We start from the raw sequence: 16596 nt of genomic DNA on the forward strand, positions 1-16596 counted from the left end.
ATAACTCCCCAATTCAAGGTTCTTCAAAAGCTGACTCCTTACTACATTTTGAACTTTACCTTTCACTATTTCATGATGTTTTTTAAAAGGCACCACTCTTACAAGCAAAGAACTTGTTCTCCAAAGCTCTCTGGATTCCCACCTCCTCCTCCCCCTGCCATAGTCGCTCTCCCTCCTCACCCACCTCTTTCTGTGGTTCCAGTCTGGCTTTCGGAATGACGTCCAATACTAATTCTATAGCTCCCTCTGACACTTTTATCTGGTGTCCCCCAAAGACTGCTCTTTTCAGAACTCCAGTGAGCCCAACATTGACATTATATGTGCCTTATATGACATTGAGAATATGCTACTTTGAATTGATTTTATCTTTCATGCTCTAGACTTATCTTGTCAATTAGATGGCACATTCCTCAAAAGGCAAGCATATGAAGATATTCAAATAAACAACAGCACAAGCATATTGTTCTAACATTCTTAACCATTCCCTAGCGCAGCATCACCTAGAGTAGGAGCTTAATGAACTGCGATTATTTTGTTAAAGGGAATGATGATGATGATGAATTCTATTCTATAGTAACGGTGTGATAAAGAGAGTTAAAGTTTCTCAACACCCCTGGTTTGTCCATCTACGGATTCTGGAGATGCGGGGCAACTAACAGGCTTGATTAAAGGTCTATAAGCAACAGAGAGCATGGGTCAGCTGCTCTGATCTGCAGGGCCTAAACAGGAGTCACAGATGTGGGTAGGCCTGTTCCACAACCTTGCATCAATCTAAGTGTAGAGATATTCACCTTTTGGGGCTTTGCCTGAGCCACCATCATATCCATGCCATTTGTTGTATTTACAGGGGACAAACGACCAAGCCAAGGTGTGGCTCACTGCACAGTGTCCACTCTCCTCACCCTTTAAGTTAAATGGGTGGAGCTCATGCATAGGGTGCATTCAACTGATTGCTGCCTACAAGTGCAGAGCAGAGAGAACTGTCATGTTCAGAGTGAGGCACCTGGGTGCCAGGTCTACAAGGCAGCCTTGGCAATGGCAGGAGTGTGTGTGTGTGTGTGTGTGTGTGCGCGCACATGCACATGGCCATACCTGCCACCTGGCAGAGGCCATTTTCGGGCCTAGGCACAGTTCAAATTGACAGGCCAAATTTTTTTTCTTTATTTAGAATTCAACCTTTGTCTGTGTCTCATTAGTAATGTTTGTTCTTAGTGTGTATATAACACATCCTACTCCCAAATACTCATTGTTTTTATTACTGCTAATTAAGTAATTAATAAAACTTGACTGTGAGGTAAATAAATATTAATAGTACCAGTTTGGTGGGAAGCACAGTCCTTGTCATCTGCTAGTGAAGCTATGGGGACAAGGGTATACAGTGTGGCTTTGCAAGGAGAAAGGAGACCTGTAAGGAATACCGTCAGCAATTTCTAGCAGCAAAACAGAATAACTTGAAAGAGTTCTTCAGATGGGTAAAATGAATGAATGAATGAATGAATGAATGAATAAATAAATAAATAAATAAATAAGAATAAAAGGAAAAAGAAAGAAAGAAAAGTCCATGTACTCTATAGAGAGTTTTTGCACAAGTGCCCAAATTTCAAAGGCCATTACTATTACTTAAGGTGGTACAAGGTCATTACCGAAACACAACTTATCGACCTTGAGAAGTGTCCAGACACAGGGAAGTGGAAGCTTCAGGAATGTTACACTGGTCTTACAGTCACTGACAGACAGACCTGAGCAGCACCAAAAATTCATAGACAGAAAGAATCACCTGTGTTGTTCTTTTAAATACTCTTGTTCTAGGAAGATGGTAGTGGGTAGGACCAGAGGGAGGGTGAGTATGCGAGAGAGTCAGCAAGCCGGAGAGGGAGTGTGAGTGGACGTGAATGTGGACGAGCAACCTTGAGCAGTGCAGAACCATGGGGCAGAAAGTTCCTGTGCTATGGATGGGGAAAAACTGGCTACCGTGGTAAGCAGCTTGTTAGGGTGCTTCTCCCTATGTGGCTGGGAAGCCCCACCATTTTGGAAGATCCCTGGTCTTTTCTGGGAGGAGGTAGCAGGAGTGGTTAGGGCCCAGCGACCTGAGTCTACCAGTGCACCTCCACCATTGGACCAGTGGACCCTGCTGTGTCAACACAGACCAGTGCACAGTAGCAGCACTGAAAAGGTGCCTGCTTTAGAAGTCACAAGCAACTAGGAGCCCAGCACCATCCCCCACAGCAGCAGCCTGATGAGAGCTGAGACACATCCCCAGAAACAGAGGCTTGGGAGCAGACATCCATCCCCAGGCAGCAGTAGCACAAACTGGCAGCTGAGACTCATCACCAAAAGCTTCAGCAGAGGCTGAGCAGGAGCTGAGCCCCACCAGGCAGCAGTGCTCCGCAGCCACCAGTGGCAGGACCTGGGGCTCCAGTGGGTCCATGAGATACAGCTGCCTGTGGCACCAGGAGAGCTCACAGCTCTATCTGCGGCACTAGTGGGGCCTGTGGCTCCAGTGGGGCCTGAGTGATATATCTGCCTGTGGCACTGGTGAGGAGGGCAGCTTTAGTGGGGCCCGTGCAATCCAACAGCAGCGCCTACCAGGACAGACCAATACCAGCCACCAGTAGTCAACTCTCCAGGACCCACAGTAGGCAAGAGGCACCAAGCACCAAAACAGTCTTGGAACACAGCAGCCTTATTTGATACATACTGACCTGCCTACACATTCCAGCATCTCTCACCAGGTCTAGAACTACCAGATAGCTAAAATGGGGAGACAAAGAAATAACACCCAAAGGAAAGAAAAGGTGGTATCACCAGAAAGAGAATTACATGAAATGGAAGAAAGCAATTTGTCAGATAAAGAATTGAAAGCAATGATTTTAAGGGTGCTCAAACAATTCAGTGAGAACTACAAGCAACTTCATGAGAATTATGGATAGCTCAGTGGGAACTACATCACCTTAATAAAAGAGGTAGAAGCTATAAATAGAAATCAAGAGGAAATAAAGAAAAACACAGCTGATATGAAAAATGCCTTGGAAGGAGTCAATAGTAGATTAGAAGAAACCGAAGACCAAATCAGTGAGTTAGAAGGCAAGGTAGAAAAAGAAGCCCAAATAGAGCAGCAAATCGAGAAAAAAAATTTAAAAATAGGAGAAGAGTTTAAGGGAACTTTGGAACAATACAAAGTGTAACAAAATTTGCATCATAGGGGTACCAGAAGGAGAAGAATCAGAGAAAGGAATAGAGAACCTGTTTAAAGAAATAATGACAGAAAACTGCTCTAATTTGGCAAAGGAAAAGTCGCACAAGCCCAGAAAACACAGAGAGTTCCAAGCAAGATGAACCCAGAAAGACCCAGAGCTAGACACATCATAATAAAAATGGCAAACATTAAAGAGAAAGAAAGAATCTTAAAGGAAGCAAGAGAGAGACAGAAAGTTACCTATAAGGGAACTCCCATTAGACTGCCAGCTGATTTCTCAATAGAAATGCTGAAGGCCAGAAGGGAGTGGCATGAAGTGAACAAAGTAATAAAAGGCAAGGCTCTGAATACAAGACTTCTCTATCTAGCAAGACTATCATTAAAAACTGAAGGTGAAATAAATAGCTTCACAGACAAAAAAAAAAAAAAGGCTAAAGTAATTTACTACCACCAAACCAGCACTGCAAGAAATGCTAAAGGGACTGCTATAAGAAGAAGAAAGGGGGGGGGGGGGGGACACAGGCATAAAATAAAAATGGCAACTAAAAAGTATCTATCAATAATAACCTTAAACGTAAATGGCTTAAATGCCCCCATCAAAAGACATAGGGTAGCTGATTGGGTAAGAAAACATGACCCATATATGCGCCATCTACAAGAGACCCACCTCATAACAAAGGACACACAGGATGAAAGTGAAGGGATGAAAAAAAATTTCCAGGCAAATGGAAATGAAAAAAAAAAAAGCTGGTGTAGCAATACTCATATCTGATAAGATAGACATCAAAACGAGGGCCATAATAAGAAACAAAGAAAGTCACTACATAATATTAAAAGGAACAATCCAACAAGAGAATATAACCCTGGTAAAGCTATATGCACCAAACACAGGAGCACCAGAATATGTTAAAAAACTTCCAGAGGACTTCAAAGGAGAGATCAATAGCAATACAATCATAGTGGGTGACTTTAACACCCCACTGACACCACTGAATATATCTTCTAGATAAAAAATTAACAAGTAAACAGAGTCCTTAAATGACCAACTAGATTAGCTGGACTTAATTGATATTTACAGAACATTTCACCCAAAGCTGCAGAGTATACATTCTTCTTAAGTGCACACGAGACATTCTCGAAGATAGACCACATGTTGGGACACAAAGTAAATCTATAAATTTAAGATTGAAATCATATCAAGTATATTTTCAGATCACTGTGGAATAAAATTAGTAATCAATAACAACAAAAACACATAAAAATATTCAAATACATGGAGACTAAATAGCATGTTATTAAACAATGCATGGGTTATCAAGGAGATCAAGGAAGAAATTAAAAACTTACTGCAAACCAATGAAAATGAACACACAACAACACAAAATCTATGGGACGCAGTGAAAGCAGTCCTGAAAGGGAATTTCATAGCACTACAGGCCTACATCAAGAAACAAGAAAAATTCCTAATTAACTTTCTAACCCTACAACTCAAAGAACTAGAAAGTAAACAGAAAGAAAAACTGAGAGTAAGTAGAAGAAAATAAATAGTGAAGGTCAGAGCAGAAATAAATGACATAGAAACGAAAGAAACAATTCAAAAGATCAATGAAACAAAGAGCTGGTTCTCTGAAACGATAAACAAGATTGATGGACCCTTAGCCAGACTCACCAAGAAACAAAAAGAGAAGACCCAAATAAACAAAATGAGAAATGGAAGAGGAGAAGTAACAACTGATACCACAGAAATACAAAGGATCATTGAAACACACTATGAACAATTATACACCAACAAATTCGACAATGTAGGCAAAATGGACAAATTTCTAGACACACGCAGTCTCCCAAAACTGAACCAGAAAAAGAGAAAAAATGAATAGACCAATAATAACTAAAGAAATTGAAGATATAATCAAGAAACTCCCAGCAAACAAAAGCCCAAGCCCAGACAGCTTCACAAGGAAGTTTTACCAAACATTCAAAGATCTAATACCCATTCTCCTCAAACTATTCCAAAAAAATCAAAGAACATGGAAGTCTTCCAACTCATTTTATGAGGCCAACATAATTTTTTTTTTTTTTTAATCCTCACCCGAGGACATTTTTCCATTTTTTTGTTCAGATAGAGTGGGAGGGAGAGAGAGGAAGAAAGAGAGAGAGAGAAATATCGATGTGAAAGGGACACATCAATGGCTGCCTCCTGCAAGCACGACCCAACCAGGGCCAGGGACAAACTACAACCAAGGTACATGCCCTTAGCAGGAACTGAACCTGGGTCTCTCTGAACTGCAGGTCAATGCTCTAACCACTGAGCAAAACTGGCCAGGGTGAGGCCAACATAATTCCAACTCCAAAACCAGATTAAGGCACTATAAAGAACAAAAACTACAGGTCAATATCCCTGATGAACACAGATGCAAAATCCTTAACAAAATATTAGCAAATCGAATCCAGCAATACATCAAAAAATTATTCATCATGACCAAGTGGGATTCATCCCAGGGATGCAAGGATGGTACAATATCTGCAAATCAATAAATGTGATACACCACATAAACAAAATGAAAGATAAAAACAATATGATCATATCAATAAATGCTCGAAAAGCATTTGACAAAATCCAGCACCCATTTTTGATAAAAGCATTCAGCAATGTGAGAATAGCGGGATCATGTCTTGACATTATTATATATATAATGTTATTATATATATAAAATATTATATATATAAAGCAATATATAAAAAAACCTACAGCCAACATCATACTCAATGGGTAAAAACAAAGCATTTCCCTTAAGAACAGGAACCAGTCAGGGATGCCCACTCTCACAACTTTTATTTAATATAGTAGTGTAAGCCTTAGCCACAGCTATTAGACACGAAGAAAACATAAAAGACATCCAAATTGGAAAGGAGGAAGTGAAAGTCATATTATTTGCAGATGACAAGATACTGTACACAGAAAACCCTAAAAACTCCATAAAAAATCTATTAGATTTAATAAATGAGTTTGCAAATGAGGATACAAAATTAATGTCAAGAAATCGACAGCATTCTTATACACCAACAACAAACTCAATGAAAGAGAAACTAAAAAAGCAACCCCATTTACCATTGCGGTAAAAAAATTAAGATACATAGGAATAAACTTCACCGAAGAAGTAAAGGACTTCTTCACAGATTACTACAGGTCACTGAAATTAAAAGTGGAGGAAGATATTAAAAAGTGAAAGCATATACCTTGTTCATGAATTGGAAGAATTAACATCATTAAAATGTCCATACTACCCAAAGCAATCTATAGATTCAATGCAATCCCCATCAAAATACCAATGACATATTTCACAGAACTAGAACAAATACTCCAAAACTTTATATGGAACCAAATGAGACCCCGAATACCTAAAGCAATCTTGAAAAAGAACAAAGGAGGGATCACAATACCAGATATTAGGTTATACTACAAAGCCATAGTAATCAAAACAGCCTGGTACTGGCACTAGAACAGGCATATAGTTCACTGGAATAGAACAGAGAACCCAGAAATTAACCCAAGACATTATGCTCAATTAATACTTGACAAAGGTGGCAAGAGCATACTGTGGAGTCAAGACAGCCTCGTCAATAAATGGTGTTGGAAAAATTGGACAGCTACATGCAAAAAGATGAATTTGGACCACCACCTAACACCATACACAAAAATAAATTCAAAATGGATAAAAGACTTAAAGGTGACCCATGAATCCATAAAAATCCTAGAAGAAAATGTAGGCAACAAATTTTCAGACATCACACACAGCAGAATTTTCACTAATACAATGCCTAAGGCAAGAGAAACAAGGGGAAAAAATGAACACATGGGACTACATCAAACTAAAAAGCTTCTGCACAGCAAAAGAAACCACCATCAAAATGGAAAAGGCACCCACTATATGGGAAAGCATAGTTGCCAGTGATATATCAGATAAGGGGCTAATTTCAAAAATATGTAAAGTACTCATGCAACTCAACAGAAGGAAGACAAAGAACCCAATTAAAAAATAGGCAGAGGACCTAAATAGATACTTCTCCAAACAGGACATACAAATGGCCAAGAGACATATGAAAAAATGCTCAGCCTCACTAATCATCAGAGAGATGCAAATTAAAACAACAATGAAGTATCACCTCATACCTGCCAGAATGGCTGCCATCAACAAATCATCAAACAACAAGTGCTGGCGAGGCTGTGGAGAAAAGAGGACTCTAGTACTCTGCTGGTGGGAATGCAAACTGGTGCAAACACTATGGAAAACAGTATGCTGTTTCCTCAAAAAATTAAAAATTGAACTTCCATTTGATCCAGTGATCCCACTTCTTGGAATATACCCTAAGAAACCCAAAACAGCAATTAGAAAGAATATATGCACCCCCATGTTCATAGCAGCACTATTTACAATAGCTAAGATCTGGAAACAGCCTAAGTGTCCATCAGTAGATGAGTGGATAAAAAAGCTGTGGTACATACACAATGGAGTACTATGCAGCTGTAAGAAAGAAAGATCTCTTATCCTTTGAGACAATATGGAAGGACTTGGAGAGTATTATCCTCAGCAAAACAAGCCAAGCAGAGAAAGAAATATACCACAGTATCTCACTTATCTGTGGAATATAACGAACAAAACAAGCTGAGGAACAAAACTGATCCAGAGACGTGGAAGTAGGGTACAGACTGACAAACAGAAGAGGTGGATGCCGCGGGAGGAAAGAGATAAACCACAGAACTTACAGGTATGTATGTGTAAACAGGGATGTAGACAATAATGCTGGGGAGGGGGTGAGATTGGGAGGAGAGTGTCAATGGGGGGGAAAGGGAGAAACATCTGTAACAAAAAGTAAAAAAAGAAAAGAAAAAAATATATTTTTGTTTTCTTCAGTCAAGCTGTAGCCAGTAACTGCTGCCAGACAGCTCTCATCACTGGAAGCGGCAGTCAAAGCCATGTGCATGTGCTCACTCACACACATAAACAACCAGACTGGAGAGACGGAAAACAATTCCTCTGACTATCATAGTGAGACCCGGGCAGAGTGGCAGCGGGCTGTCCTTGCTTCCTCTGTGCCAACCACGACAGCAGCCATAAAGGAGCCTATGACATGATCAGGGCGGGTACAAGAGCCCCTGCTCAGACTCCATAACCAACAGAGACTTCCTGTCCAAGGAAAGCACTAGAACAGAAGAGCTCCTGTGTTTAGGTGCCCCTGCCAGGGGCTGTGGCTCCCAGCAGGCGCGGGGCCCTCTGTCCTCACAGGCCTCCTCTTTCTGTGACTCCCTGGTAGGTCTCAGGCCTCAAGAGGAGGACCCCACTCAAACCATAGGGTAGTGTCTTCTGAAATGAAAACCGGGACACAATATTGTCAGGGCCTGGGAACGGCTTGTTGATGCAGGCCGTGGTTCAGGACGTGATCCCGGAACCGGCTGCGCAGGCGCAGACCACGTTGCTGATACAAGCATGACACAGCAAAAGCTTAGGAAGCATGACCACGCACGGTCTCGGCCCTGCCCCCCAGTGTCCGCCGCACGCGTGTCAAAGCCGCTAGCTGGACTGAATCAGGCTGCTGCTGCTGTTGACCCTCCCGGTGTGGGCTCCGCGTGCTTTCTTTACCTTGGGTCTCTCACCGCCGAAAACCCCTGGAAACCCCCCGTCTCTGACAAGTATATAAATTTATCAGTGGGAAATAATGACAGTGATTTGACTTAATTTAATCTCATGTAAGAAAGCATAATTGCCTTCGGGTTCAAGAAAATAGCCGGACCCGTTTTCCTTGTGATCTGTATGTCACTACCTACTGGAAACACAGAATAAACATTGCAGCTGAATGTGAGGGCGAAATATACTGAGCAGTGGGATACCTGATCCAAATGGGCTCTGCCCCTGCCCGGTTTGGCTCAGCGGATAGAGCGTCAGCCTGTGGACCAAGGAATCGCAGGTTTGATTCCAGCCAAGGGCACGTAGCTTGGTTGCGGTTTGTCTCCGGCCCTGGTTGGGATCGTGTGGGAGAGCAACCAGTCAATGTGTCCTTCTCAGGTTGATGTTTCTCTTTCTCGCCCTGTCTCCCCTCTCTCTCTACCTGAAGATAAATTTAAAAACATCCTTGGGTGAGGATTAAAAAAATAAAGTAAAAGAAAAAGGGCTCTGTGTATCCTAATAATCTCAAATCATAACCTCCCTGGACTACGTGCACATTGACAGTTTTCCCTGCTCTTGGGAGTGAAGAAGATGCTGGTGCCCTGGCCAGTTTGGTTCAGTGGTTAGAGCGTTGGCCCGCAGACCAGAGTCCCGGGTTCGGTTCCCACTTAGGGCATGTACTTTGGTTGCAGTTTGTCCCCAGCCCCAGTTGGGGTTGTGTGGGTGGCAACCACTCAATGTGTCTCTCTCACATCGATGTTTCCCTCTCTCTCTCCCTCCCTCTCTCCCTCCTGCTCTATCTGAAGATGAATGCAAGTGTCCTCGGGTGAGGATAAAAAAAAAAAAAAAAGATGCTGGACGCACTGCACACAGTACCTGTGGAATACAGTTACATTTAGAGCAAACCAAGCCTTGCTCCCTGCAAATTTAGGAAAATGCTGACTGCTCAGAAGCAGGATATTTATTGGCATTATCATAAGTGTTCTTGAAAACTATTTAAATCTGATTTTTCATGTAAAAATAATATTACGGTGGTATAGCTAGTCCAGATGCAGTGTTTATTGTGGGAGTACATCGGATTGGGAGGAAAGGGGCCTGGGCTCTGGGGATACATGACTGTGGGGAAATAACGTATGCTGGTTGGGCCCCGTTTTCTCACCTGTAAACTGAACTACTGCACAAAATCGGGCTTTGGAAAGCAGAAATGTCCCCATTACTTCACGAGATAGCTTGGGAGGTGCCACCTCAATCCTTTCCTGAAGCTTAATGGACCCACCAGCCTCTCTTCCTGTGAGTGGCTGTCACTGATACGTTCCAGTCTCTTTCAAGGACCCTAAGACTTCTGTTCAAAGAAAAGCCATTTCTGGAAAAGGCTGGTCACTTTCAGACCAACCAAGGACCTCAACATCAAATACCATTACAAAGCAAGGCAGATCACGAAATGTGTGACCAAATGAGGCCAGCCCTGATCAATAGAAAGTGGTGAGTTTTGTGGCAAACTGAATAGCATGAGCCTCCATCCTAAAGACATCTGGAGGGAAACCTTTTAAGTTTAGGTGATGGCTAACCAGTTCATGTAATTCGAGTGAACTGAGCCCATTACCAAACTAGTTGGCAATCTCGGGACTGAGTGTTCTCTGAGGTCCCCGGCAATTGTGAAATTCTCTGGTCCAAATTAAGACGGATGCTGAGAAAGCGTGGCTCCAGACTTACAGAGTCAGCCTCAACTCCGCACGTGGCCAGTGCTGAAGCTCCTGCTAGGGAGGCCTGGCAGTGCTTCCAGAGGTTTTAAGAAATCGGTTGGCTACTGCACTCTTATTTCCTGCGATCATAACCGATGACTAGACTTCTGCCCATCTTTTGATTTTCATAGCATCTCCTCTGCCTGCTGAACTCTAGTGGGAAAAACAAGTGGCCGAATGTGCAGAGGACGAGGGCGTGGAGCCTGAGTGCAGTCACCCTCAGTTCAAGCGGGCTTGGCCCCTGCTGGCCACGACAGCCACGGGCCAGTGTTCTTGTACTGCCTCACAGGGCTGCCTCGGCATCAGAATGACCCAGTGCATGTGAAGTGTGGCTCCTTGTAAGTGCACAGTAAATGCAGGGGCGGGCAAAAGTGTGTTAACAGTTGTTTGTATGGAAAATAATACAATAATTAACAAATAGTAATACAAGAATAAACTGTTTTGTGCACTCACAACTGTCAGCTACTTTTGCCACACCCTATATAAACAGGACCCAGACCCTCCACACACCTTCGCGACAAGCAGGCCCAGGTGGCCTGACTGCCCCTCCCACCTGGAAACACGGAGGAGTGTGAAGTACTCAGTTTCAAGCTACAACACTGTGCCCTGCCTCTATCTGAATGGCTGCATTGCTGGGGTCAAGATTCAGGAGCATATTTCTACTTTGGTGAAGAGACATCATGTAATTATCTGGCTACCCCAAAGAACACGTATATAAGGCTGAGGTCGCTGCCACGCAGAAAAAGAACTGCAGGGAAAAATGCTTTTCTTCCAAGTTTGGTGTTAGTGGTAACACACACACACACACACACACACACACACACCAAAACAAAACATTGAAGAACCTAGGAGAGTTCCATTTTCAGTGAGTGGAACTGACTTAATGAAGATAAAATGTACTTCAGACAAAATATGAGTTTAGCCCGACTATTGATTTCACTTGCTCTTGCAGACCTGAGCCTATGATTTGAAGTCATAAATGGAGGTGAGCTGGGTTTATTATTGTCACCTGAGCATTATGGACCTAAAGGAGGTACAGTCTGCTCTCTGAAGGGCATTCACAGAATTTTGAGATAAATCCAATTAGTTAACTAGGGCAATAGATATACATTTAACAGAAAGTGGTAAGTTTATGGAGATAATGTTTTTCTAGTACCATGTGGAAGGAAGTACACTCCGGGATGCCTACCAGGGCCGATGCAGGGTATGCCATAAAAAATGCTCTTCTGGCTGCCCACGGAGGAGCTGAAGCCGACGCACACTTGCCTTTGGTCGTAACAAATGCTATGTTCTAAAGCTGAAGAGTTACGACTGGACATTCACCTCAAGGATTATTTCTGTGACTTGGATAAATCTCTCAAGACTTCTGTTTTGACTCTGGGCCTCTTTAAGAAGTACGTCCTCTGGAGAGTGAGTTTTCTCATCTGCATTTTGAAGACATTTTATTTTCTACATTGTGCTCTTAACTAAAGAAGTTCGAGTCATTTCTGTGGCAATTTTATAGTCCCAATAAAAACCGGGAGGCACGTGTTTCTGCAGAACATGATTCTTTTGGAATCTCAGGGAGCCCTGGCTCTCCTCCTGCCTGATCCTGTCCCTGAGGTACATGCTGTCTCACAGCAACACGTCCTCCTGTGTCTTACTGTTAGCTGGGCTGAGGCAGATCGATCTGTTTACTAGTTATTACTGGGATTTGTGTAGCTATTTTTTGTGGCTGACCTGAAAAGTCCCATCTCCCTTTATATTGTACCAGACGGTTTCCTTGTCCCTGCCCTGGGGCACCATTAGAAAAGACAGGTGTGAGAAGTCTTTCAAAACGTACACAGAGAGCTGCAATGGTGTTCCCATCAGTCCTCAGGTTTGTAATTAAATGAGCATAGTTTCCACCAGGAGGGAAGCCACTGAGAAATTAAAGCCTTTGAAAAGGGAAAGGCATTCACATACGTTGTTACAGAATGTGTAAATTGTTCTTCAACATCTGTTTATCCTCTTCTTCCACAATAATATGTCAGTGAATTTTCAGTTGGGCACACACCCAGAATAAAGGCTTCATTACCAGCTTTTATCTGTGGCTCTGTGACTAAGGCCTGTTCAAGGAGATGTAAGCAGGGAGATATAAAGGCCTTTGCAAGTCTCTCTTAAGAGCTGGTGTGTGTGCCCTTTACTCTTCTCATTTTCTTCAGCTTTTCTTTCTTCCTGATGGCTGGATTGTAGATGTGATGATTGGAGCTCTAGCAGCCATTCTGGACCATGAAATTACCTTGAAATGGAGGCCATATCTCACTGAATAACAAGGTAGAAGCCAGGGATACAGGGACCCCATGGATTTTATGGAGCAGTATCACCACAGCTGCCCTGTACTGCCTACCTGTGAATTTAGATGTGTGAAGGAAATAACATTTTAGCTTATTTAAGCCACTATTATTTTGGATCTCTGTTCCTCAAAATGGAAACTTATTCTAACTTTACAAAAGCATACTCACCTCTCATGACATTATGTGAAAACCTGAAGCAGTTAAAATCATTTATAGCAGGAAGCATGATATTCTCACAGAAGTAGTTGGGGGAGAAAGTCTAACAAAAAATATTATCAGCATGCCTCTAGAGTGTAAATTTAAAATAATATTTATTTAAGTATATCTGTGGGAAGTAGTCAACCCCCCCAAAATTGTTTTCAACTCAAAAACCAAATGTCATCAATTATTCTGCTCTCAGCCACATCCTGCTGAGTAGGGCACAAGGTCTAAGGTTTCCTTTTATAGAGGAAGAGCCCATTCCACAGAGAGGTAATAATAAAATGTGAAGGGCCTAGCCACTGAGAAACATTATCAGAAAGAGATGGGAAAAGATCAATAAAATTCACCACCCAAATTGGGGAAATTTCCTATATTTACCAACTCTGACCCGATAACATGATATTGTATTGTCCGAAGGCAGAATTGAGAGAGAACAAAGATGTAGGTATAGAAATTTCGTGCTCAGAAATTACCGTTTGTTCTTCCCCTAACTTGACAGAGGGTTCATTGACAATGTAACTGTATATATATTTAAAGTGTATAATGTGATAATTTGACATACATTGCATTGTGAAATATTTACCAATATCAAGATAATTAACACATCCGTCACCTCACACAGTTAACTATGTGTGTGTGGTGAGAAGAAGATCTGCCAGCAACTTTCAAGTATACAATAATACCACCATTTATTTTGTATTTCCACCTCAAGGAACTGCTCGATGTGCCTCCTTTCAGAGAAGGACCACAGCTATTCTGGGAGGTGGGCATTGTTATCCCCATTTTACAGAAGAGGAACTAAGGCCCAGAGAAACTAAATAACTTCCACAACCACAAAGATCTCTTGCTACATGTTTGGCTTCTGTTAACGTTGTCTGTAAGAGGCTATTCATTTTATAGGAATTGGAAGAATCCACCAACCTATTCAATGTTAGCATTTGCTAAGTAAAAATGATAGGTTTGCTACTCATCTGGGTACATGGAAATCTTTCATCATCAAAAGGCTTTCTATTACTTTACTAAGAGTTTGAATTTTATGATTCCATTGGTCATTGATGTTACTTCACACACCGTCCTAAAACACACACAATTTTAACCTAAGTGAGTAAATAGAAAAGTACTGCATCTATCAATCACAATTTTCTAGTTTGACAATACGAGTTCCCATCTATTCACATAGGTACTTTGAAAATAATAAAGCCAGAAAGTGACCTACCTTTTGAGTGAGTAGAGCTTGAACAACTTGGTTGGCTACCTTTAGAAAATAAAAAAAAAGACTTGTCAGTATAATTATGAGACTTTACACTCGTGGACTCCAATTTACCCATAAGTTTCCCACAGCTTGCTGTAGCTAATTAGCTCTTCATTTGCCTCTGTCCTCTACGTCTAGGGGACCTGACTCTTTTCATAATAAGCCTATCCTTCTAGGTAATATTTTGTTTTTTTCCAACGGTGACCTTGTTGCTAATTAAGACAGTTATTCTGGAAAGAGCATTCATACCTGGCTTTTACATTTCCATATTTGAAAAAATAATAGCCTTTCATATGTAAAGTACTCCAAGAAGGCTAAAAAATGATATAATGCAAAACATGATCCTAATTATCTGTACACAGTTTCTACACTTTGCTGATTTACAATGACCTTTGCCTCTCCTTTCTACTTTTTTGCTGTGGGACCATTTCACTGCATAAAATGACTTACAGTAGAGACAGGCTGAATGGTGGAGGACAGGGACAATTAACTGGTTCTTCTATGCCGTACCACCCCCCACCAGCCCCTTGCCATGTCTCATTTATGCCATTCTTTTGTCGCTTCTACTTGTAATAGTCAACTGGTAGTTGTTTAGTCCAATATCATTTTCCCCTTCCTCCCAACTAACAAACCCTCGCTTTGTTTTTGTTGTTGTTGTTGTTGTTGTTGTTACATGCCCCTAGCAGGAACCAAACCCGGGAATCTCTGATCCACAGGCCGATGCTCCAACCACTGAGCCAAACCGGCCAGGGCTACAAACCCTAACTTTTTGACTAGGCACATCAAACTACCCTGCTCCCTTTGAAACTGTCACTGTGTGACACTGTTCAGACCCATGAGTTATAAAAAGACTATTTCTTGGGCTTATAGAAAGTATCCAAGGAAAGGGGGCTCATTCCTCTTCCTTTTTCCTGTCTGGGATATGAAAGTGATGGCTGGAGCTTCAGCAGCCACCTTGACAATGGAAGTTACATAATAAATATAATGGGGCAGAAAAATGAAATGTTTTGATGAGCATGGAGCTGCACTGTCTATCTCTGAACTTCTGTGTGAGAGGAAAATAAAATATCCACTTATTTTGAGTTATTTACAACATAAAAGCAAATGTAATTCTTATTAATATATTAACAGAACTCTAATTTTCTTCAGGTATCAGGCAGCTTGGGACAGTGAGAAATACTGAGCCCCTCTCAGCCCAAGAAGGTAACTCCTGATTAATCCAAGCCAATATCTTGGTAATTCCATTCCCTTATAATGACTGGCTTAAAAGTGACCATGTGACTCAATTCTAGCAGAGGGTCACATGTAAAACTACTAACATGTTCCTGGTATTTCAAGAATCTGGCATTTTCTCTAGATAACCACTCACAATTTCCATACCCATTTGTGCTAAGATTTCCTTTCACCTGCACATTTCAGAAACACTTCACACACACACAAAATCACTTACTGAACTTCACCATAACCTTGAAGCTGTGTCCGCAACATGGCTACTATTGATGAAATTAAGGTGGACAGGAAAATTATGTGATATTTTCCAGCCACTACAAAAACATTTAGTATATTAACTGAAACTGACAACATTAAAAATCAAGTCAAAATATTAAACTATCCTAGGTGTAAGTTACTTCTGTTCATCATTTAATCTCTCACTTGTTCAATATAAATTTTTAGAGTATTTGCAAAACTAGATGACTGTTCCTTGGTGTCAGAGGGCACATAGCAGGTTGGAAGTCACAAGAACACAATTACAACACAGTACGATGAGCATGTAATAATTTTGGTAATTCTCACATTCAACCAAAGGCGGAGGGATCCACTTTCATCTTTTTCTCTTGAAAACAAAATTATTTTGCGTGATGCTAAACTATGTGTGCTTGTATTCCTGTCTAGGATAGTGGAACAGATTGTGCTAAGAATGTTTTGGAGCTTAATTGTTTCTTGACTCAGATACTTAACAACAGCCTGTTGGCAGAGAGTCTCATAGAATACTGACGCGCAGGCTGCTGCCAGCCTGTGGCGGGAGGCATTCACATCACGGCGGTCCAGGACGAGAAGCAGATTACATGTGATTGATGAGCTAAATTGTGTGCAGGAGAAAGTTTTTTTTCTATCAGAATCCTTTCCGAATTTGTAGTTTTGACATTAAGCAGAAAGAGAGAGAGAGAGAGAGAGAGAGAGAAAGAGAGAGAGAAAGACTGACTTTTATTGAAACTATAGTTTTGAA

The 16596-nt window shown here is 41.5% G+C and overlaps 1 protein-coding gene across 1 annotated transcript in view; it reads right to left on the reverse strand.

Moving 5' to 3' along the window:
- The window catches only part of NCKAP5 (NCK associated protein 5), a 650664-nt gene that overhangs the window by 200640 nt on the left and 433428 nt on the right, over positions 1-16596 (reverse strand). The window contains exon 7 of the mRNA XM_036254823.1: positions 14334-14372. Coding sequence (XP_036110716.1) covers positions 14334-14372 — 39 coding nt within the window. The remainder of the gene's footprint in view (positions 1-14333; positions 14373-16596) is intronic.

Source organism: Molossus molossus, unplaced genomic scaffold, assembly GCF_014108415.1.
Source record: "Molossus molossus isolate mMolMol1 unplaced genomic scaffold, mMolMol1.p scaffold_m16_p_11, whole genome shotgun sequence".
In the NCBI taxonomy this organism is placed as follows: Eukaryota; Metazoa; Chordata; class Mammalia; order Chiroptera; family Molossidae; genus Molossus; species Molossus molossus.